The sequence below is a fragment of the Mauremys reevesii genome, linkage group 4, assembly GCF_016161935.1.
Source record: "Mauremys reevesii isolate NIE-2019 linkage group 4, ASM1616193v1, whole genome shotgun sequence".
Lineage (NCBI taxonomy): Eukaryota > Metazoa > Chordata > Testudines > Geoemydidae > Mauremys > Mauremys reevesii.
The window spans coordinates 46,343,733-46,368,434 of record NC_052626.1 but is presented as its reverse complement, the minus strand read 5'-3'; the positions used below and the strand labels follow the sequence as shown (position 1 = coordinate 46,368,434).

The following is a 24,702-nucleotide window of genomic DNA, read 5'->3' as shown; positions in this document are numbered from 1 at the left end:
TGGCAACACTATATGCAGACTTGGCCAGCAAATTTGAATTAAACACAGATTCCCTAAAAAAATATTTAGGAGGAAGAACTAGGCCAATTATTTTCTGCTAACCAATGGTAACACATTTTAACCAGTGCTCTGAACTGTTCCTGGACTTTTGTTTAAGATTAATCCAGCAGAAAATTATATGGAGAGTGTACTGGACCGCTCTCTGACTGTTCAAAACATATGCTGCTAAATCAGACAAATGTATGATTCAGGTTGTGCTAATTTAACCCATATGCTCTGGAAATGCCCCATACCCGTATATTTTGGGCAGAACTTCATTGCAGAGTAAACTTCCCCCTAACAAATCAAATTGTGTTACAAGATAAACATGTCAGTTTAAACCTAAGTGATGTTAATGGGAAGCTAAAGAAATTTGGAAAACTTTTGCTCAGCTGAGCAATAATAATTGTTAACAGATTAGTACTACAAAAATGGAAATTCAAATAGAGCCAAACAATTGAAGACTGGAGCATAGACATTATAGGCTTGGCCACCCTGGAAAGAATTGTATATCATCACAGAAATATGCGAAGAAAAATCCTAAGAATATGGGATGCTTTTCTGGAAGTATCTGAATGATCCTCTTAAATACATTCTCTCCCCTCCCCCTGCCCCGCCCCCAACCTACCCCTCCTCTCTACCCACTTCCTTGCCTCCCCATTTTTATCCCCCTCCTCTGATTTTTGCCTCCGCTCTTTATCTTTTTTTAACTAGTTGGATTTGTAAAAACAAAACTTGTTTCTGCCTAAAATTCTGTACAAATAACGGATTTGCATTGGAACTAGTCATACGTAGCATGAAATGTTTCAGGTATAGCTAGGGTGAGGTAGCAAAGGGTTAATCTATTATGAGACGTTTAAGCATCGTTTGTTATGTTGGTTTTTCTCTATAGATATTTTAAAAAGTTAATAAAAAAGAAAATGTTTCGGCCTGTTAGCGCGTGACTAGGCGCGAGACCCCCCCGAGCGGAACGTGCCAGCTCCACCTTAAAGCGGCCAGGCTCAGCGGGCCTCTCCCGGAAACGGAAGTGATCCCCGGGAGGTCGGGGACCGAGTGGTAAGGTGACGTTTCCCAGGCTGAGTGGCGGCGCTGGTGCTCGCTGTGTTGTGAGTCGCGGCGGCAAGGGACGGACGGGGTGAGAGAGCGGAGCGTGGCCCCCGCGGCCCCTCTGGGCCCACCGCCTCCCGCGGGACCGCTCTGCGCGTGTGCCGCCCGGTGAGTCCCGTGGGCGGCCGGGCGGGGGTCCCGGGGACGGGCCCGTTCTCATCTGCTTTCCTCCACTGCCCCGAGCGCAGGGTCCCTCTGCGGCGCCTCTCACCGCGCGCGAGTTCCCGTCTGGCCCGCGGTCACCGGCCGGGCCTGCCCCTGCCCCTGCCCTGCCCTCTCCAGCCGGGGGGAGTCTCAAGCGGTTCGCTCTCTCCGAGACTGAGGCGGGGTGTCGCCGCCGGGCACCGGGGGAGGGGCGCTGGCAGCCTGGGCAGAGTTGAAACAAGACACACACCCTTCCAGGCACCAGCCTGCCCCTGATGCCGGCCCAGCCCCAGGGCTCTAGAGCCGCACTCTCCTTCTTAAACTGTCCGGCCTCTGCTGTAAAGATCTACACAGACTGGGGCGGGTGGTGTCTGGTCTCTGCTTCTAGCAATCTGGACTCTCACCTGTTGTAATAGCAGGTATGAAGCTTGGGTATAAACTTTCTTTTTTGAATTGCTGGTATTCCAGATTAAATGTGGCTTTGTTGTATTATGCACAAATCGGTAGCCAACTAGAAATTATTTCACATAAGTAATCATGTAGGGTTTTATGTTTGCCATTCTGCATTTTAAAATATTGACACATTTTCTTTCAACAATAACCAATTTCTCATTAACCATACAACTTCGAAATGCATTATGTAATTCTACAGAAAAAAAAGCAGCAGAGAAGACTCCATAAATATCACCTGAAATAGATAAACATATCTTGTCTCAAAGTAGACCATTTGTATTCCATAGGCTAGAAAACAATATCTTAATGCTTGGGATAAATTTAATCAGGCATTGGGCACTAGTAAATAGGACATTTTGATGTTTACATATCAGTGTTTTTAGGAGTGCTTTCTTAATCTCAGTACAACAATCAACCATAACAACCCTATTCCCTGATCTGAATATGCTCGCTGACCCAAGAGTAGAAATTATTTGGGGCTTTCAAGCGTGCAGGGCGGTTCTCATCTGATGGTTTATACCACTGGATTTGAAACTACTTTGTTTTGAAAGAGCCTGCATTTGTTATGCCTTGCAATGTGACTGGAAGATCATCTGGTCATTTAAACTTTGAGGGTGCTACGGAAGAGAGTTCTACTGTTGGCAGTTATAACAATTTACATTTAATGTGGTATGTTTTCAGCGAGAACTACAAATTAAATGTTGTGAGGGTTTTTTTTTTAACAGAATGTAAAACAAAAATGTTTTCATTGTTTCTCTGGGGGTTTTTTTGGCTGTAATTTTAAAAACAAAGTGGGTGAGGTAATATCTTTTACTGGAACAACTTCTGTTGGTGAAAGAGAGAAGCCTTCAAGCTACCCAGAGCTCTTCAGGTCTGAGAAAAGTAGTCGGGGTTTGTCTACACTTAAAGCTGCTCTAGCACTTCAGTGTAGACATTACCTACCCCCAACGGGAGAGATTCTCCCGTCGGCATAGGTAATCCACTTCCCCGAGAGGTGCTAGCTAGGTCAGTGGAAGAATTCTTCCCTTGACTTAGTCCTGTCTATACAAGGATGTAGGTTGGCTTAACCACGCTGCTCAGGAGTGTGAATTTTTCAGCAGTCGTTCATGCATATTCTAAGAGACTATTAGGTTAAGTGGCCTGTTAACACCCCTGTAGTCAGAGGAAAATAAAGGGGGGTTAGTGGGTACAGATTGTTGTAATAAGCCATAAATTCAGTGTCTTTATTAAGACTATGAATTCATAACTAGCAAAGTTATGAATTTAAGCTCCCAGGCTCATTTTTTAAAGGTGTTGCGTGCAGATTTCCTTTGAAGATGAGGACTGAGAGGTCAGATATGGAATGATGGTTTTGTGAAAAGTGTTTGCCCATGGGTGATTTTGTCTTTTATTATTTTTCTCCAGGAGTTCATTCGCCCCCGTTTTTGCCTGTGACTGCCAAGGTGTTAAGAAGCTGCTTCACCGTAAGTGTTCCCTGAGAATGTGTGTTAACTATGTATGCTGAACAGTCTGTTCCACCTTGTGTTTAGCTGTAACACTATCTTTCTTAGACCCGAAGAGGAGCTCTGCGTAGCTTGTCTCTTTCATCAACAGAAGTTGACCCGTCAGAGGATATTACCTCACCCATCTTGTCTCTCAGATCCGTCTATGCTACAGACCTATATCGGTATAACTACATTGCTCAGAGGTGTAAAATAAAAAAAAAATCCATACCCCTGAGCAATGTAGTTATACTGACCTAGCCCTCTGTGTAGACAGCGCTATGTCGGTGAAAGAGCTTCTCCCATTGACATGTCTACAGTAGCACTTTTGTCAGTAAGACTTTTGTCAGTCAGAGGTGTGAAACCTCCCCCTCCCCCCCCACCCCCCCCGACTGACATAATTTCACCAATAGAAGCACCGGTGTGGACCGCTATGTCTGCAGGAGATGCTCTCCCACCAACATAGCTACTGCCACTCCTTGGGGGTGATTTAATTATGCTGACAGGAGAGCTCTCTTCTTTCGGCATAGAGCAGCTACACGGGAGACCTTACAACGGTGCAGCTGCAGCAGTATAAGCTGTGCCACTGTAAGGTCTGTAGTGTAGACCTAGTCATAGCTGTCACCTCTCAAATGGAATTAACTATGCTGATGGGAGAGCTCTTTCCCATCAGCATAGAGTATCTTTATTAAAGCGCTACAGGAGTGCAGCTGCGTCAGTGCAGCGTTTTAAGTGTAGACTTACCCTTTAATATACTTGGACCAACATGGCTACAACAGAAAATGCCGCTTAAATAAACACTCTCCTGCAATGTTTGTGACATTAAAGGGACTTAACAAAAGTAAACCTGACTTCACTGATTTTTGTAGTACAAGCAGTGAGAAATGCAAAAAGGAAACATGGTGAAAAGAGATCTGTATTTAACATTTTTTTTTCCATTCTTAATAATCCAACATGTAGGCAAATAAATGTTTGCTTACAGTATTACTTGAGTCCCTCGATTTTAGTGTTCATGTGCCTAACTTTAAACTGTATAAACTTTTTACGAACATTTAAAAAAAAAATCCCTGTGAAGTTTTCCTGTATAAAAGAATGAGTTGAGTAGTATTTTTCTTTTTTACTAATGCCAAGACTTGTATTCAAAGAATTTCACAAAAGTAAATATTTGGATTCTCTACCACATGAGATACTTCCCTTTGAAGAATAGGTGTCTCCTTTATGATAATGATGAAGGAATAAAGCAAGTTTATTAAAGTCGTCTTTTCCCATCTCATCTTTGTTAGTTGTATCCAAATTTCTGTGAAATATTCATGGTTTCTTTGAGCCTCAGATTCCTGTAGCATCATTAGACTTCAGCAGTTCCCAGCCCTTCTGTTGAAACGTGCTCCCTATGTTAATGGCTGGTAACTCGTGGGAGAATGGCAGTTGGAACTAAAAATGCTGAAGCTGAAATGTAGAGTCTTTTGGCCTCCCCATCGCCAATTACTTATTTGTAGGCTCACTGTAATGGCGTTACAAGCTGAACCACTTGATTTCTTTAGTTTTTGTTTCAAATTTCTGTGGCAAAAATAACACTTTGTCAGGAAACAATATGTAACATCTGCACTTGCAGATGTACAGAATTCTGAAAGCTTATTTTAAATTCTATAAATATTTACTTAGGTGCTCTGTGGTCGTGAGTAGTCCCTATCAAACTTGACATATAAAATAAAGCACTTGTGTAAGTCTGCGGAATTGGGGCATTGATTGCTAATAACAGTAAGCTATTAAAATGTAACTTTAAAAAGTAGATCTTTTCTGTGAAATCCACAGCTTAAATAGAAGTTGGACAAGGAAAATCAATCAAGTCTAGCCAAATTTGAGTTTTACCTCTACCTGGCAGAATCAAAATCAGAAGGTGTATTGAAAGATGAGGGTTTACTGGTCAAAACTGTGCTTTCTTATCTTTATGTAACATCATTCAACTTTCACATGGCTTCTGTCACAATATTTTTCCTACCTAGAGATTTCTTCTTGACAGGTTGTCAGATATATATTGTAAGTAAGGCAAGATTTACCATCTAATACTGGTGTTTTCCAAGTGTAATTTGGCTCACTGAGGGAGATCTAGATTTGAACATGGGTCTCTTACTTGGTATATTTCTCTGGAACAATTTTTCACTTCAAAGTTTGAGTTTGTTCATATCCTCTTCTTCCTTGCCATAACTCAGATCTGGTTGTGACATCACAGCTAGTTGCTTGGAAATGCTCTAAAGAGAATTCTAGGACTTGAGATGAGAAATGAGCAGCAGTAACAAACTCCAAAATAACCTGTTTTTCATGAAAATGTCCTCAGGAAATGAGAAATTCATTTAGAGCAGCAAAACTCTATAAATAGTCTTAGAACAAAGCTGATTATGAGACAGACACTTTCGTTTCACTTGATGTAAACATCAAGATCACATCATGGTAATGTACCTCACTTTTTTTTTGTATGTCTTTGATTTTTAGGTAACAGAATATTTCCTAAAATTAATGTAGCATGTTTACCTTTTCTTAATGCTTTACAGATTGTTGTGTGAGATTTCTGTGAAGCCGCCAAGATGGTGTTAGCAGACCTTGGAAGAAAAATAACCTCAGCATTGCGCTCGCTGAGTAATGCTACAATCATCAATGAAGAGGTATGTAATATTTGTGTACATTATAGCTCTGTTATCACAGAGAAGGCAAAATATTACCATGATGGACTAGGCTGATGTTGCTTAAAAACTACTGGAATTTAGTCACCCCAAAGTCAGATGGCCAAACTAATGTGTCGGCTTGAAGATACCCCAATTTATTTAATTTTAACTGAGTGTACAAGGCATGGGCAGGGGATCACACTGTCTTTTCCTAAGAGGAAATGGGCTGGGGAAGAAGGTAAGCAGCTGAAATCAAAGGAGTAAATGAGAGGAATAAAACAAGCACATAAGTTTGAGTGTGCCAGCTGGTAGATGGTACTGAGGCACATCAGTAAGGGAGTATAAATCTTTTGCATCAGCTTCACTGGATGTAATTAATAATGTATATATTATTAAGTATGTTCTTAAGCTCATTTGAGTATCCTCTGTATGATTTTTGGGTTATTTAGTAGTTACAGTGTATGTTTAACAAAACATAGTGAACAGGTCTCATAGACTTTAAGATCAGAAGGGACCATGGTGATCATCTAGTCTGACCTCCTGCATATTGCCCACCCACTCTTGAAATAGACCCCTAACCTCTCACTGAGTTACTGAAGTCCTCAAATCATGATTAAAATACATAAAGTTACAGAGAATTCTCTATCACTGGTTTTAAACCTGCTTGTGACCCATGCTGCAGAGGAAGCCATAAAACCCCCTGGGTCTCTGCCAATCAGACCTGGGGGAAAATTCCTTCCTGATACCAAGTATGGTGATCAATTAGATTCTGAGCTGTGGGCAAGACCCAGGAGACAAATGCTTGGAAAAGAATTCTCTGTAGTAACCCAGTCTTCCCCATCTAGTGTCCTGTCTCCAGCTGTTGGGGATTTTTGCTACTGGCTGTCACTGATGGGTCACATGCCATCATAGGCAGTCCCATTATACCATCCCCTCCATAAACTTAACAAGTTCAGTCCTTGAAGCCAGTTTGGTTCTCCCCCCGCCCATTCCCCTGCTTCCCTGGGAGGCTGTTCTAGAATGTCACTGCTCTGTTGGTTAGAAACCTTTGCCTAATTTCAAGCCTAAACTTGTTGATGGCCAGTTTGTATCCATTTGTTCTGTATCCACATTGGCGCTTAACTTAAATAACTAATCTCCCTCCCTGATATTTATCCCTATGATGTATTTATAGAGAGCAATCATATTTACCCTCAGCCACCTTTTGCTTAGGCTAAACAAGTCAAGCTCTTTGAGTCTCCTTTCATATGGTAGATTTTTCCATTCCTCTGATCATCCTAGTAGCCCTTCTCTGCACCTGTTCCAGTTTGAATTCATCTTTCTTAAACATGAGAGACCAGAATTGCACACAGTATTCCAGATGTGGTCTCACCAGTGCCTGGTATAATCAGTGGCAGATTAATGATTTAGCCGTCCCTAGGCCCAGGGTTTTTTGCCACCCCAAGATCGAAAGTCCCGAAGCGCCAAAAAAACCAAACAAACCCAAAAAACTCCGATAAGTGTCGAAGCGCCCCCCCCCTCCCCGAAAAACACACACACCAAAAAAAAAACCCTCGAAGGTCTGAAGTGCTGGGGGAGGTGACTTCAGAGAGCGCAAGTGCCAATCCCCAAATTTGCCAGCCTAGGCCTTGGTGGCCTAGGAGATAATATGCAACTGGGTATAATGGTACTAACATTTTCCTGTCTCTGCTGAAAATACCTCACCTGATGCATCCTAGCACTGTGACTGCATTAGCCTTTTCCAATATAAATTTTTTGAATAATTGGTTAAGCATGCATCCATTACATATTGAAATAGAGTTTAAACTTCTTTCCACCCAATAACAATCCAATACTTTAAGTATAAGTGCAGGTTCTTTTAGCAAAAAAGAAGTTAAACAATTATTTCTTTAAAGTGACTGAGTTACAGAGCTTATGAAACTAGTAACATTGGCTATAGGCAGCCATAATGTAGCCAGGAGCTGTGTAAACTTTACATTGGCAGAAACTCTGGATCTTATTTCTGACTGTGTGGTATCTGTTTCATTTCACTTTTAAGTCTGAGTATTTTGTTAGATGCCCAAAAAAGCCATAAGCCCATAACTGAGAGAGAGAAGGCGACACTTGTTAAAAAAAACAATCCTGGCTTAGAGGGGAAGTGAAAGTTATATATAAAACAAATGGAAATAAGCGGAAGTTGATAGCAATGAATATGAATTAGAAGCTGGGAATAGCAGAAAACTGACATAGGAAGCAAAAAGGACACAGACAGATATCTATGGCCAGCAGAATTAAGGACAATAAGGAGTTTAATTATATTAGGTACAAAAGGAATCCTAACAATGGTATTGGTTCATTACTAGATGAAAATGGTAAATTGTCAATAATGCAGAAGAGGTAGAAATGTTCAATAAATAGTTCTGTTCTGAATTTGAGAAGAAGCAAGATGATGTATTCATATTATGTTATGAAATGCTTGTCATTCAATCAGTAACTAAAGACGATGTTAAACAGTAGCTAATAAAGAGGAGATTTTTTTAATCAGCAGGTTTGGATAATTTATAGGAGAATTAAACTGTTCAAAGAGCTCTCTGGACCATTAATTTTTCATTTTATTTTTTTTATTTTTTTCCCAATGAGTCTTGGAACACTGGGGAAGTTCCAAAGAACTGGAAACAAGCCAATGTTGTGTCAATACTTAAAAAGAGTAAATGGGATGACAGTGGTAATTATAGGCTTCTCAGCTTGACAGCAATCCTGTGGGTGTTTTTTTAAAATGGCTGATACAGGACTCAATTGATAAAGAATTAAAGTAGGGTAACTAATGCCAATCCACACAACATGGTTTTATGGAAAAAAGATCTTGTCAAACTAAATATCTTTTTGATAATAGCATTTGATGTAATATGGTTAATTTTTGTAGGTATTTGATTTGGTACTGCACCATGTTTTGATTAAGAAACTAGAATGATACATAATCAATATGGCACACATTACGTGGATTAAAACCTGGCTAACAGGACTCAAAATGTAATTGTAAACAGGGAGTGGCTATTGAGCAGGTATGTTTGTAGTGGTATTCCCCACTGATCATTTCTTAGTGCTATGCTATTTAACGTTTTTATCAATGATCTGGAAAAAAAAAATCAGTGACAGTTTGTAGATGACCCAAAAATTGGAGGAGTGGTAAATAATGAAGAGGACAGGTCTCTCATACAGAGAAATCTAGATCTTGGTAAGCTGGGCACAAGCAACAATACGTGTTTCAGTATGGCCAGATGTAAGGCCATACATTAAGGAACAAAGAATCTTGGCCATAGATACAGGATGTAGGAAACTCCAGAACTGGACACACTATTCCAGGGACTAGAAACAGTGACTCTGAAAAAGATTTCGTGTTACAGTGGATAAACAGCTGAACATGTGACCTCTGTGCAAAGCTGCAACCAACAGAGCTAATGTGATCCTTACATGTATAAAGAGGAGAGGATCAGGTTGGAGTAGAGGTTTCATTACCTCTGTACTTGGCACTGGTGCGACTGCTACTGTGAATATTGAATATCCAGTTCTGGTTTCTACACTTAAGGATGTTGATAAATTGGAGAGGGTTCAGAGAAGAGCCATGAGAGAGACTCAAGCAGCTCAGTCACTAAGGCATGTTTTGAATCAATCTGGCTTAACAAAGAGAAGGTTAAGGAGTGACTTGATCACAACCCATAAATATCTGCGTGGGGAATAGAAATTTGGTGACAGAAGGCTCTTCAATCTAGCAGGTTTCTGTCCAGTTGTAACAAGATCTAGTGGCTGGAATTTGAAGCTAGATAAATTCAGACTGGAAATAAGGCCTAACTAACCATTGGAACAATTTACCAAAGGTATGGTGGATTTACATCACTGTAAATCAAAAGATTGGATGTTTTTCTAAAATAGGATCTGATTCAACCACAGCTATTAGACTTGAAGCAGGAATTAATCCAGAGAATTCTATGGCTGGTGTTTTGCAGGAAATCCAGTTAGATAATCACAGCGATCCCTTCTGGCCTTAATCTATGAGCAGTTTGCCAATTATCCTAAATTTTATCATGTGTTTTTAATAACAAATTATCAGATTTGATTGAGATCATAAACTTTTCATCTTACCCCAAGCTTGTATCTATGTCTGAAGACGTATAATACCTCAGACAAAATTCTCAAACCTGGGTGCCTAAGTTAAGCAGTTAAATAAGTAACCTGTTTTTTTCAGAGGGGTGAGCATTCGTATCTCCTGTCTTCTCCAGTGAGAACTACAAGAGTTCAGTGTTTCAGAAAATAAGGCCCCTGAGAAAGCTGTGTAGAGTATGGATTAGTGATAAAATTCTTAAATACACCCAACTCTTAAAATTTAACCTTTAATTCTGAACTCTAGCCACCCTGGTTTGAAAACACTGGGCTTAGTGTGTGAATCATGATGTACTTTCTCAATGAAATGTGCTTATTTTGCTTCTACGGAATTCTTTTATTTCTGGATGTTACTTTGTTCCGATGTTTGTTCTTGTTCACTTTTGTCTGTGACTGGATACAAACTGTTCTTGTCAATCTCATTTCCTCTGCAATTTGTCATAACTTTTTTGTGCACATTTATAATTACTTTTTACAGTACAATTCTTTCAATTAACTTGAGTTGACCTTACATGTGGCTGAATTATCTCTTATGAAATTATAGTCATTTCACTGGTGAGGGGGAAGAAACACATTCTTTTAATATAGTAGAGTAAAAGTTTCATGATGTATAAGCTGATCAACTGAGCTTTCCATAGCTGAACCTTTTTTTTTTTCATAGAACTACAGTAGAACCTCTATTACAAACACCTCAGGAATGGTGGTGGTTCGAAACTCTGAAATGTTCATAACTCTGAACAAAACATTATGGTGGTTCTTTCAAAAGTTTACAACTGAACATTAACTTCATAATAAAGTTTCAAAGCTTTATTGAGAAGAAAAATGCTGCTTTTAATCGTCTTAATTTAAATGAAACCAGCACAAAGTTTCCTTACTTGAAAAAAAGATTTTTTAAACTTTCCCTTTATTTTTTTTAATAGTTTGTTTAACACAGCACTGTACCATATTTGCGTGGTGGGTTTTTTGTCTCTGCTAGCATTGCCTGATTGCATACTTCCAATTCTAAGTGAGGTATGAGGTTGACCAGTCAGTTCGTAATTCTGATGTTCATAAATCTGGGGTTCTACTCCAGTACTTCTTGTTTTATTCCTATGTTTGCACAATTGAATCAAATATTTTTAATTTATAAATCATTGTGTGCCAGAAAAAAACATGTAAAATCATCAACTTCTACTTCAAGGGCTATCATTCTGTCTATGTTTTACATCAGATTCATCGATTACTTTTAAGTATTAATCATTTTGTGTTTTACTGAACACTAAAACAAAAGTGCCATTGTTTTCATGATTCAGATATGAACAAACTTGATTTCCACACAATTGTAAATTTTAAATGCCCTTTTTTTTTTTTTTTTTAATCCTCCCAAAGGTTTTAAATGCTATGTTAAAAGAAGTATGTACAGCGCTACTGGAAGCTGATGTTAACATTAAATTAGTGAAGCAGCTGAGAGAAAATGTCAAGTAAGTCAAATAATCAAAATAAATTAAATTGACTAGTTCTATTTTATATTAGTATGGAGGTTGCAGATGAGTGAGGTGTAGAGTAACTTGCATATGATACCTTAAAGGAATACGCACATGTGATTTTCATTTAATTATTTCCCCCATCATTCCACTTCTTTCACTAGAGAAATTTAGTTTGAGTATTTAAATGTCAATCCAGTTCTACCCAAGACACTTTTCCTTAAGTTAACTAGTTTATGATGCTATTTTCTTCTTTAGAAAAGTATCATATATAAAATCTGTTTTTATATCAAATATAATATTTCATGAAGTTTCCATGAGAAGTAATGAGATCAAATTAGACATTTTAGTGTAGTGAAATTCCTTCAGAGTTTAACTAGTTGGCCATACATTATACCTTTTAATAGTAATCATACTGATGCCTCTTAAGGTTTGCCTGTTTCATTCTGTGTTTGATATAAACAGGGGTCTGTTTACATGTGACAGTACTGTTAAAATATGTCTTTTAGTGTACTTTATTTGACTTTATGCTCTTTAAAATATTCAAGTATACTTGAATATTTTAATCTACCCTAAACATGAGGATAATGTTTCTACTGTATGTCCCTTAATGTTTAAGAAAATATGGACAGCTCAAGACACTTAGAGAATATAGGGCATTTTTCTCTGTTCATATAAACTAGGACATACTTCTAATCCTCTTCTCAAGGTTTGCTTAAACTATACTAACATTTCTTGTCTTGTTTTGATTTTATTTTAACAACTTTTAAAAACGTAGGTCTGCTATTGATCTTGAAGAGATGGCATCTGGTCTTAACAAAAGGAAAATGATTCAGCACGCTGTCTTTAAAGAACTTGTCAAGGTAAAACTGCATGAAATTTGCATATTTTTATTTTGGATTTTTATCTCTTTTTGTGTAAATAACCATCCAGTCCAAATAACAGTTCATGTGTGAACATACTGTACAAACGTCTCAGAGTTACAACATATGAGCTGCTGTTGGTATTGGTAAACATTGTTCCTGTTTGGATACATTGCATTTACCTGTGCCAGGACATTAAATCCAAAGATGTTTAACACTTTTTTTCATCTTTAATAACAATCTACAACATTATTTTTTTGAATTGTGATTGAACAATGGGGGGAAAAAGGTCTTTGTAACTAGAGAGATTAGAAAAATTGTTTCTGTATAAAATTCTTTCTGTTGAATTTTGAAAGAATGTAGGATTCGGTAACTGGAGTCCTTTCAAATTCTAGTGCTCACACAAGCTATTTCTGTCTGTAACTGGAGCTTGAAAAATTTGTCCAACGTCTACAAAGTTGAGAAATAAGCCTGTTAGCAAGTGGAAAAGTGCTGTTCTGCAATGCCTCCCACCCAAGCCACACTGCAATTTAAAGGAATAAAGCAGTTGTGTATTTATTCTTTAATTGACAGTATGTTACAATGTGTCTATTTAATAAAAAATTTAAAATGTAATCAACTAAATCTCCCTTGCTTTCTTAGGGTAGGTCTACACTTAAAACTCTGCAGCTGCAGTGCTTTAACACTTCAATGAAGATGTTACTACGCCAACAGGAGGGCTTCTCACGGAGGTGGATTATGTCGACTGGAGAAGCCCTCCTGTTGACATAGCACTTTCTATACAGGGGTCAGGTTGGCATAACTGGATCGCTTACGTGTGTGGATTTTTCACACCCATGAAACAATGTTGTTATACCAATGTATGTTTATAGTGTTGATCTGGCCTTAGACATTTTCTCCTTTCCTGGCTTCACTCCACTTCTTTCTTTTCCCCTCACTAGATCACTTTGTATCTTATTCTTGAGCTGACTTCAGTGTTTCTTCCTGTTCTCTCCCCTATGTTTTCTGCTTCTCTCTTTTTCCTGCCCCCCCATTTTTCTCAACTTTTTTAACTTGTCCCATCATTCTTTCCTGCTTACTTCCCCAGCATGTTTTTTGTTCCCATTTGCACATATTCCTTTCCTCCATCCACTTGTATGTAGGGTTTGACATTTTTACAAGACTCTTAATAGCCTAATGTTGCTAGCCAAAGACCAAGTGATAGGGAAGAGAGGGATAGAGGTATTGTTTGTGAGGAACACCTACGTCAGAAACCAATACACCCCTGTTTCTGGGGGAAAAAAGGGTGCTATGATTTCTTCCTTGTTGTTGTGGTGTCCTGTGACGCTGCTTGAGGGGCATAGGGCTGGGCCTGGGTTCCATCTAGAAGACATCTGACAAATCTGAAGTATACAAATTCTCCCCAAGGCTGCAGGAGGGGTAAGGAGGGTTCTTTCTCTGGGTACCTTCCTCTCACCCAATATGCAGCAGCCAAGAGGTTGTATCTCTAGTAATCTTACCCCTTTTTGTCTCCATTTGTGAGTTGTTGCCCTCCTTTAATAACTTCAGTGCAATGCCTGTTTGCACAGTTACTCTGATGCTTCTGGATGGGAAAAGCTAAGTGAAATTAGCCAGATTCCTTTCAGTTTCACACCTCCCTAGAGGGCTTTGTCTGTCTTTTCTTAAATCCATAATAGACCAATCGATCAAGGTGAATTCTGATTTCTATCAGCCATCTCAGAGAGCGTGCCAATCACAATATGGCATTCGTGTTGTTCTAGCCAGTCCTTCTGTCACCCATTGGCCAGGCTGTCAGTGACACCAGATACCTAAAAATCAGAATTAAGTTTGTTTAAATATTTTGTTTCAAATAAGCAAAATAAACAAAACAAATTAATATCTGAACTCAAGGAAATTTTGTGCGTATGTCTTTAGGGACTAGTCAAATCTACCTTGAGTTAGACCTATGAAATGTGCAAATAATAGCAATGTTCAATCAGTTAGCCTTTTAAAAGACCAAGTTCCAACACACAGTTGGGTATGTAAGTCAAGCCATCCCTCTGCACAGGGACTTGGGTGAAGGTAGGAGCATAGTATGTGCTCTAACAATTCCACACTTCTGAGGTTTAACTTTCTAGCATTTATTATGCTTTGTCTTACAGCTTGTAGATCCTGGAGTCAAAGCCTGGACACCAACTAAAGGAAAACAGAACATTATAATGTTTGTTGGGCTGCAGGGAAGTGGTAAAACGACAACATGTTCAAAAGTAAGTTATACTGAATCCTCTTACAACACTTAATAAAGAAAATAGTTAAAATTAAACTGTCTGAAACACAATTTTCTGTTAGATGTTACTGTTGGCTTGTATACTTTCATGGTTATTAATATAGCTTGCTGAATACAGTACAACCTTATTTATATAAGATACAATCTCTGCAGGAAACTTTTTTTCTACGCAATGTATAATTAAAAGAAATGATAATGAGAACATTCATTTATGTTTGATGGGATTAAAGAGAGAAGAGAAACCTTGACAAATGAAAGTTGAAGCCAGCCACCAGCTGATGAGATCTGGGAAGAAATTCCTTGCCCCCCACCCCCACCATGCAGGTTATTCAATAATTGTTCACTGAGTGATGGTGATTGTACCTTTTCTTGAATCATTGGGATATTGGCCACTGTTGGAGATGGGGTAGTAGACTAGATAAACCACTGGTCTGATCTGGTTAGGTAACTAATGTTCTGGCAGAAAACACTTCCACTATGCAGTCCCCCTTTCTCTCATTGAGTCACCCTGATGTTCTCTGACATTTGCTTTGCACTGTTGCAGTTTAGTGTCAGTGTTACAGTAAGGGGGAAATTGTTCCAGCTCTTATTAAAGTGTTTTATGGAGTGGAGGGGAGATATTTTTCTGAAATGGTTACATGAAAAGTAATTGACTACTGTCCCATCTGAATGTTAATGTGGTAGAATGTGATGAATGTATATAATGAGGGCTTTCATTTCACAAAGACAAGTATTTAAAGCAATGGAGCTCGCTTCAGAAGCTGTTGTGTTATCAGTTGAAAGGTTCAGGACCAAGCAACCAGTCTGCAAGATCAAAAGTTGGTAAATATCTCAGTGGTTGTTCACCTTTCCATTCTCCACATGTACTTCTACATCTTGCTTGACTGTCACACTAGCTCAGGAAATTAAAATTACATGTCCCATTCCAAACCTGCCTAGTGCATGATATGGCAAAGCCAATCTACCATGATCTAGATGCTAATGAGTCACATGGTAGAAAAGTTTTGCTTTAAATGCTAATTAAAGTCAATAATATCTGAAAATGCCTTACATTTTTATTGTTGCTAATATATGACCGAAGGTCTCTGGTTGCAGGCAGTGTGGTCCAGGAAAAGGTGTCTTGATTCTGTCTCATTTAGAAAATATCAGTACAGGACTTCAGTGACTTATTTAGCTTTTTTATAAATCTAACGTTCTATTTTTAAGAGAAGGATTTGTCACCTCACAAATCACTAAAATGCTTGGTACTGTAATCACACTTTGTATTTCCTTTTAACAGTTAGCCTACTATTACCAGAGGAAAGGTTGGAAGACATGTTTGATATGTGCAGACACATACAGAGCAGGTATTATGAGTAACTTTAACTTTAAATAGATTTGTTCCATTTTTGCACACTTCTACATTACAGGTGGTCCACTGACAATATCTCTATTTTACAGGTGCTTTTGACCAGCTAAAACAGAATGCAACAAAAGCAAGAATTCCATTTTATGGGAGGTATGCACTTTTTGGGTTTGGGAACAGTTCAACTCATTCTAATGTTACATATTTGGAAAAAATATATAGTGGATCAGTGAGTTGTCAAACAGACTTTAACAAGAACAGAACCGTTATAAAAGAGTAGGCTATTGCCACATTCAGGTCTTCAGGGAGACATGAATACATCCTTTTTGATCTTTAGAAATGTTAGAAAACACTTAATCTCTATCCCCAAGTATAAACAGTGATAGGAGGCTCACAATAAGATGGCAATTCTGTAGAGCAAAAAAAGTGGATCACTCTTCTGAATCATGCTTTGACTGCATTCTCAGTGCTTTCCTATCTCGCTACTGTGTGCACACTGATGGAAGAATATAGATTTAAACCTGCTCCAGCTCTATATTAGTAGAGCTAAGATAAGGCACAGTGTATAAATTATGCTTTTCAATGCAAGAGATGCCAAAGGAAAGAGGTTAGATATAAAATCTTTAGATGCTGTATCATATAAACAACCAGTACACTCTAACTAAGAATGTCTATAGCTAAAAAATTGGGATGGATTTTAAGTTGTTTGATTGCATATGTATGAATTAATTAAAAGTTTGTTTCCTAAAAATGGATCCTTGGGATGGGGGTGCATGGACACAAAGTTTTTTCATGTAATTTAGATATGTCTTTACCTTTTGAATAGTTACACAGAAATGGATCCTGTGATTATTGCCTCAGAAGGTGTTGAGAAATTTAAGAATGAAAACTTTGAGATAATAATTGTTGATACAAGTGGGCGTCACAAACAGGAAGATTCTTTGTTTGAAGAAATGTTACAAGTTGCCAATGCTATAGTGAGTAACTACTGAAAGTGTAAAAATGGTTCTTGATTTGCTTTTGTTTTTATAGTCATTTTGAATACAACATATCACTATCCAAATGTGTTTTACGTAGATGCTGTCTATTAGAACATGTCAGGGCTTTAATTTACATCTCAGGAGTTTCTGAAATGTGGGGACAGTTCTGGACCAGTGTAACAGCAAGGATAAATGAAGTCTGAAACTTATTAGCCTTCAACTGGTGAAAGTTCAGTAAAATTACTTAATTTTAAACTATTCTTCTGCTCATTTATATAATTAGTCATTGAATTAAAGTTAGCTTGCATATATCAAGGCTGACGTTATCACTTCAAACAATATGCTCTTTTCTTTTGTGATCTTTGCATAAGCAGATTCAAAGAAAAAGGACTGATGTGTATTTACATCATTACAGAAATTATAGCAAATGTACTAGGGTTTCATCTGCCACTTCGCATGTCTGGTTTATGTGAGAGATCAGGTAATCATCGGTCATGCTGATTAACAAATGAATCTGGTGACTACACTCTCACGTGGCTTAAGGAACAATCTTTATGAAGTAACAAAACTGACAGCCTCAGCTTGGCCACCAGACTTGGGATCAAATGGAAGATATTCTTTGGCATCTTTTATTAGTAAGCCTAATACTTAATAGGAGAGTAGGAGGAGGACAGCATGGTAGGAGGAGGACAGCATGGTCAAATATTGTCTTAACATTGCTCGGCATAAACAATAATGTTTACAAATATTTTAATAGTCCATATTAAGTAGAGGATTATAACTTGTGGAAAAAATCCATCATTATAGCTAGTAGGCCATCTTTGGAAGTAAGTATCTGTAGTTTTCTGGCATTTTCTTTGGGGAGTGAAGTGGTGAAATATTTCAAGTTGCTGTTTTTCTTGCTCATTGTTCAGTCTTGATTCACTCTTATTAAATACTTTCTAGATTTGTACCATTTCTTTAAAAATGTCATTGTACTTAAGAGTGTACTACAGAACACAATACATAGATACAGAGTTAAGACACAGAAATAACTCATGTTAATTTTTCCAGCAACCAGATAACATTGTCTACGTTATGGATGCCTCCATTGGTCAAGCTTGTGAAGCTCAGGCGAAGGCTTTCAAAGATAAAGTAGATGTAGCCTCTGTTATTGTGACAAAACTTGATGGCCATGCAAAAGGTGGTGGCGCTCTCAGTGCGTAAGTATTGTGCAGTAATGGGGTTTCAGTACTTTTGTAGCTGAATGTGATGTTTAAACTATCAGAAGAGTTGTTAAACAAAGTTCTCCTGTTGGTTTTTGTCGCATGCAATTGGGTGTGCTGATGCTTAGCTCAGTGAGTAACACTGGCCTTGATGCAAACCACTTATGGCCTGATCCTGACTTCAGGGGGTGTTGTGAGTGCTTGGCAGCTTTCAGGATTAGACTGAGGCGCTTTTTATATTTTTGATATTACATATCTTTCTGTAAGCGTCAACTTGTTTGCTCAGGATAGTATCACTAGTCTCTCTGTACATGTGAGAGGGGTGTTTGTCTTAATACCCTTAAAAAAAATTAGTAGATAAATGCCTTAGAGACATGGTTCAGATGAAAAGATAGACTCTTAATGGGAAGCTAAGATGACATACCAAAAAAAGATGACAACCTTGAGATGTTGAGGCGATGCTGGATGAAACTCATATCAGTGGAATGCAAGTTAAATCTCTGATAAAAGTCCAGAAAATGGTCAAAGGAACCCACTTATAAATTCCTCAGTTACATTTTCTTTGATTCCATGCTTCTGTCGAAAGCCATGCAGCACAGCATCCTGAAACTGAAGCCAGTCCTAAAGTTACTAGAACACATCAGAAATATGATATCTAAGCATCTGTCTTTATACAGGCAGACATGTCAAACATACTTGTTATGGAAATAATGGTTAGAAATTAGGTTGGTTATAGAAACAATGGAGAATATTGGCAAAACAATCTGGTCTGTTGGTTTTGATGCCAGCTCTTTAAGTCAGTGTCTGACTGAACTGAAAAGTTAAGGCTCTTAAACACCTATAAATATTCTGTTTTTGTCAGTAAAAATAAAGTTGGCAGAAGACGAAGCATACTAGCCAAAAATAGACACTGAGCGTGAGAGCTGCACCTTGCAGGTCCTGGGCCATGCTAATAAGATGACCAGGTGCCCTCTTTTTCTTACCACTCCACCTCTACAGCTGCTGGGAATTCAGAGTGCAGGAATTTGTAGCAGAGCGTGGTCCCTGCTTTAGAGTTTTGCCTTTCACCTCTCTTGCTAGTAGGTGTCTGACAACCTTGAAGCTCCCACCTTCCTCTACCTTCTGGAAGGGAGAAGCTTTATCTGTCTTCCCCATTTGGAAGCCTCCTGGTTGCTTTAAGATGTGGAAGAAAAAGAGGTCTCCACTATGCTCCATTTTGTTGGCTGCTTCTCCATGAATAACTTCAGTACTTGCCTCTGTTGGCTTCCCAGCAGCAGGATGAAATGGACAGAGTTAAGTTTTAGGTGCCCACAAGGTTCTGAATGTGAACAGTGAAACTGACCGTCTTAATTTCCCATTAGTGGTGCTTGTTAAAGCTATCAGCAGTGTTACAGGTACTGAGTCTATCTGAAAAATCAGGAACACATCTATTTAATGTTTGTTCATATTTTGAAGGCTATATTTTATAATCATAAGAAATAGAAACTTATTTTTTTTAAATATATTACAAGCCTAAAATGATGGCTTAAATCCCTGAGTTTATTAGGGAATGATTCCCAATTGCTACTGGCAAGTGGCTGTTTCAAATCCTGTATGCTGAATCCTTTTGCACTGGTAGTTTGAGGAGCTACTAGAATAGTGCAGGCAAGTAAAATCTGACTAGTGTCATTACATTCATTTATTTTAATATAAGGGAGCAGAATTTGGGCCATATTGTGTCTATAAACAATGTCAATCTTATTACTTATACTTCATTGCAGAGTTGCTGCCACAAAAAGTCCTATTATTTTTATTGGTACTGGAGAGCACATAGATGACTTTGAACCATTCAAAACACAGCCTTTCATCAGCAAACTCCTTGGTATGTACTATTTATAACTACAGACTAACCAAGTGTTCTAAAAAATGTCACTGTCACAGAAAAAAATTGGAGCATAATTTTCCTCACAAATTTTGAAGAAGGCTTTCTTGTTTTCCAGGCATGGGTGATATTGAAGGATTGATAGATAAAGTAAACGAATTAAAGTTGGATGATAATGAGGCACTCATAGAGAAGCTGAAACATGGTAAGGTAGTCCTCCCCCAAAACATTTATGTAATAGAGCTAACCTTTTAAGTAATCTTCAGTTAGTAGAAAATTTATTTAAAGTTACCAACTTATTTTTCTTGTCATGTTAAAGTACTTAGAGAAATATAAATTTAAATCATATAGGTAAAAAAAAAAATCCAGACTTCTTATGAAGAGTTGAAATGTGAAAGTAAATGGATTGCTCCTCTGACACAGCATTATTTGCATGCTTTCTCAACACAATTGCAACTTACCTAAGGTTCTTAAATGTGTTATGCAAAGTGGGATACAGCCAAATAATAGAAGAATATGCAGAAGAAGTATCTTTGCATCTAACATGATTCGGCTCTGTCCGTTCTCTCCATAAAGTGTCATCAGAGATAGGTGGGCAGGATCAGTCTACATAAAAATGTAATTGTGTGATCATCTTCACTAACCTTCTATTTCTGTTGTACTTCAGGTCAGTTTACATTGAGAGATATGTATGAACAATTCCAAAACATCATGAAAATGGGACCCTTCAGTCAGATCTTGGTTAGTTATCCTGAAAATTTTCTGTCCGAACTTCACTTGTTTTCAATTTTTGTAGAAAGTGCTGGGGAACTTTTTGTGACTTTTAAGGAATTCTTCCCATGGAATAGCTGTCTGAAATGCTACCAGATAATTTTAATGGCTTCTGGTAAACATTAATAACTTCAAAAGCAGAAATAGGAACATGTTCAAATTTGCTGAATAAAATACTTAAAATATATAGAGCTATCTATTTCTCAGGTCACTCAAACAGTAGTATCTTGTAATTTGCAAAACTGACACAATTAACTCCTTTAACTGTACTATTTTATAGGGTATGATCCCCGGTTTTGGAACAGATTTTATGAGTAAAGGCAACGAACAGGAATCAATGGCAAGGCTAAAGAAATTGATGACTATAATGGACAGTATGAACGATCAAGGTAAAACAAGTTCCAGTAATAGAAAGTTAAGAACAGTTATACACCTCTACCCCGAAATAATGCGACCCAATATAACACGAATTTGGATATAACTCAGTAAAGCAATGCTCCGGGGGAAGAGAGGGTCGTGGCTGTACACTCCGGCAGATCAAAGCAAGTTCGATATAACCCAGTTTCACCTATAACATGGTAAGATTTGTTTGACTCCCAAGGATGGCGTTATATCAGGGTAGAGGTGTACTTAAATAATTCATTGCTATGTTCATTATTTTATTGGAACAAGTCAGGGAAACAAGTGTTGGGGAGGGTGGAAAGAAACAGGAGAGTACTAACTTATCATGTTAGTATAAATATCTGTACATAACTGAAACAATCCAATGAAACAATTGGAAAACTCACAACAGGATTGAGTTGCACATAACATATAGGCTTTCAAAAATAAGACTGAGTAGAGGATCCAGATACTGCTTGATCCAAAGTAGATTATTTGGAAGGAATATTTTATTTTATTAGCTAGAGGAGATTTCTAAGCATACTTTTTGGAGCTGGAGTTAGACACAGTACATACACTCATTGTCAGTCATTGTAGAGATAATCACTTCCTTTAAAGTCATTGTCAGGGTAGAATTGCCTGCAAAAATGTCTGTGTGAGGTTGCATATTTATTGTCTAATATCCATATAAAACCTTATCCGTTTGCAGTAAAAGGATTGTTTTCCAACTGTCACACCCACCAGCTCACCCTGGTCTCTGGCACTCAGGTTGGTTTGTTTTCATCTTGCACATCAACATTAGTCATAGAAGCTTTGCTGGCAGATCATGCCCTCAGTTATACCTGTGAAAAGCCTAGTAATCTTAAGTGGGGTTGCACCCATGTAGTTAGGGTCATAATTTGTTATGCAGAACATCTGTTGCTAATGGTGATGCACAAGAATAAAGGAAATCCAGCTTGAGTGACTGGTAGTTGGAAAAATTATAGAAAATCATTGAGATGAAATGTATATGGTAGTCCACTGTCACTTACAGTCACTTTTCAGGGTAGAACTGCGCTTTTAAAAATTAAAACAATTTTCAGCTACTGAGTTCTCATTAAAACCTGTATTGCATCCAGATAAAGTTCACATAAAATTAAGGTATAAATATTTCGCATTGTTTTTAATTGCAGAACTAGATAGTACAGATGGTGCGAAGGTTTTCAGTAAACAACCAGGAAGAATCCAAAGAGTAGCAAGAGGTTCCGGTGTTTCTACCAGAGATGTTCAGGAGCTCTTGACACAGTACACAAAGTTTGCACAGATGGTAAAAAAGATGGGAGGCATCAAGGGACTTTTCAAAGGTAAGTAAAACATCCATCTACTTGGCAATCACTCAGCTGTAGGAAAGGCATTGTGATGATGGTCACTAGTGGGAATAGGGCCAAAGATGAGGGGGCTTAACAATGTAGTTTGAGGTGTGAGGGAGGAAAGGGAATAAGTGTGGCTGCAGAATGAAAGTGGGCTATAGTGCCCTCCATTCTATGGACAATTGAGTTATATAATGAGCTTAGAGCTGAAATCAGTGTTTCTGATTTGTAGTTAGTTCATAAAGGCAAAGTATTGTTAGTGTTTGTTCAATGAAAGTGGACAAGATTGAGACATCTGATTTAATGAGGATTCCCTTTGGTTCCCAAATAATAAGGGAAAAAATCAAGACTTTTTTCCTATAATTTTGTATTGGTCAGAAGCATCATTTACCCAACAGTTCCCAAGTCCTGTTTATAAGCTAACTTTTGCTCTACATGGTAAATTCAACCCAGCTGTGACTGCTGCATGTAGATTCAATTTATGGGGAAATTACTTCTTAGAGGAGTGCACCTGGAATTGCCATTTTCTGCTAACCCCTGGGAAATACTTTGAATAGCTTTATGTACATCTAAAATGTGTCCACTTTCATTTTATAAAAAATGAATTTACTAGCTGTATGGCTGCTTATGCCAGTTAACATGCACTTGGCCAGAGAGAGAGAGCATTCATGCCTTGTGAATTTAAGTGTGGAGTTCATGAACAGTTTCAGACTGGTAGTAAAGATTTTCTGTTGAGGAGGAGAAAACTCTCTCCACTACAAATATACAGACTGCTGATTTATTATTATTTTTTTTTTTTTCACATGCACTGCCAAACACACACAGATCATCAACCACTTAGCAAGTGGCAGCATCACTTTTTTGATCATTGTTAACTTAAGCTGGTTTGAATCCAGCAACTAGAAGGGGGAAGCTTTTACATTATCAGTCTCTGGAGTAATGCATTTTTCTTGTCACTTTCTGTATTTAAGGAGGTGACATGTCAAAGAATGTAAATCCATCTCAAATGGCAAAACTGAACCAACAGATGGCAAAGATGATGGATCCGAGAGTTCTTCATCACATGGGTAAGTGTTACATTTTTACAGTATAAACTAGGCAATTTGCAAGGAATTATGGGGGAGCATTTGACAGAGCATATCCATATCACTGAAATATGTTTTCATGTTAAGATTTTTAACTTTCTTTTAATTACAACCTGGAAAAACAATTTGAGCTCATGGAATATTTCGCAGCTATATTTCCCTATTTCAGCCTCCTCTTGGGGTGGTTCGGCGTGTGAGAAGGAACAATTAGATGAGAGAGGTGATAAGTAAAAAGCTTCACACAGCTGCCAGAGAACTCCTCTTCTGTCTGATACTGCTGGGCTGAACCACAGTGGGCAGCAGCTCCCAGTCCCAACCTTACATAATTTCTTCTGAGAGCTCCAGTACTGTCTTGTCCAATGAATAGCCCAGTCACAAAAGCTTGTACCAATAATTGGAAGGATTAGTTCTTGTTTCCAGGCATGAAACAGGTTCCTCCTCTATCTCTCTCCTTTAAAACCCACTTTAAATCTAGCCTTCAGTTGTCAATTTCCTCTGACCATCTACTCCCACTCACATACTACTTTGATTGAATATCCATCCAAGCTAGACAATACCTGTTGTGTTTGTAAAGCACAGTTGAACACCTATGGTGCTGTGCATTCGTGGTGAAGTCTGAGGTTTCTTAACCAAGAAGGGTTACTACTAATTGAATTGCCAGGCTACTTACCTACCTAGTTCTCACTGATCTCTCTTCTCTAGGTGGCATGGCAGGATTGCAGTCAATGATGAGACAGTTTCAACAAGGTGCTGCTGGAAACATGAAAGGCATGATGGGATTCAATAATATGTAAAGAAGCCTTAATAAAAACTGACTGACTTGGCTGAGGACATTTGCTGCGACTTCGGTAAAAGGATTTGATTTATTCCTTTTTACAGTGAGAGAAGAGTGTCAATGGGGGTGGAGGAAGTGACCTTTTGAAACTTCTATTTGGGCTTCTCAAGAAGATTCTAAATTGATTTCTGGAAAACAGTTATATTTTTGCTTAGTTCCTTCCCATTAAAAGAAGTTCTTAAGTTTAATAAATAAAAATCATGATGTAAAATTTTAATATGTAGAGACACTTTTTAATTGTTTGCATTAAATGGCAGCCATTATATTTGTAAACAAT

General features: G+C 38.1%; 1 protein-coding gene across 4 annotated transcripts; it reads left to right on the top strand.

The window, feature by feature from the left end:
- The first annotated feature begins 1,053 nt into the window (after nucleotides 1–1,053).
- Nucleotides 1,054–24,421, top strand: SRP54 (signal recognition particle 54). 4 transcript variants are annotated; one of them, XM_039539111.1, is made up of 17 exons: nucleotides 1,054–1,254; nucleotides 3,148–3,206; nucleotides 5,774–5,884; nucleotides 11,390–11,481; nucleotides 12,263–12,347; nucleotides 14,489–14,593; nucleotides 15,893–15,959; nucleotides 16,054–16,111; nucleotides 16,785–16,935; nucleotides 17,992–18,140; nucleotides 19,904–20,004; nucleotides 20,123–20,209; nucleotides 20,672–20,745; nucleotides 21,056–21,164; nucleotides 22,329–22,499; nucleotides 23,477–23,572; nucleotides 24,293–24,421. In XM_039539111.1, exons 3-17 carry the CDS (start codon nucleotides 5,807–5,809, stop codon nucleotides 24,382–24,384), a joined length of 1,515 nt encoding a protein of 504 aa, XP_039395045.1. In that variant the 5' UTR covers nucleotides 1,054–1,254; nucleotides 3,148–3,206; nucleotides 5,774–5,806; the 3' UTR covers nucleotides 24,385–24,421. The 4 variants fall into 4 exon arrangements, with proteins under 4 accessions (XP_039395045.1, XP_039395046.1, XP_039395047.1 ...); XM_039539112.1 differs by having other exon boundaries at nucleotides 1,077–1,095; XM_039539113.1 differs by lacking the exon at nucleotides 1,054–1,254 and adding an exon at nucleotides 1,567–1,709.
- The last annotated feature ends 281 nt before the right edge of the window (nucleotides 24,422–24,702 follow it).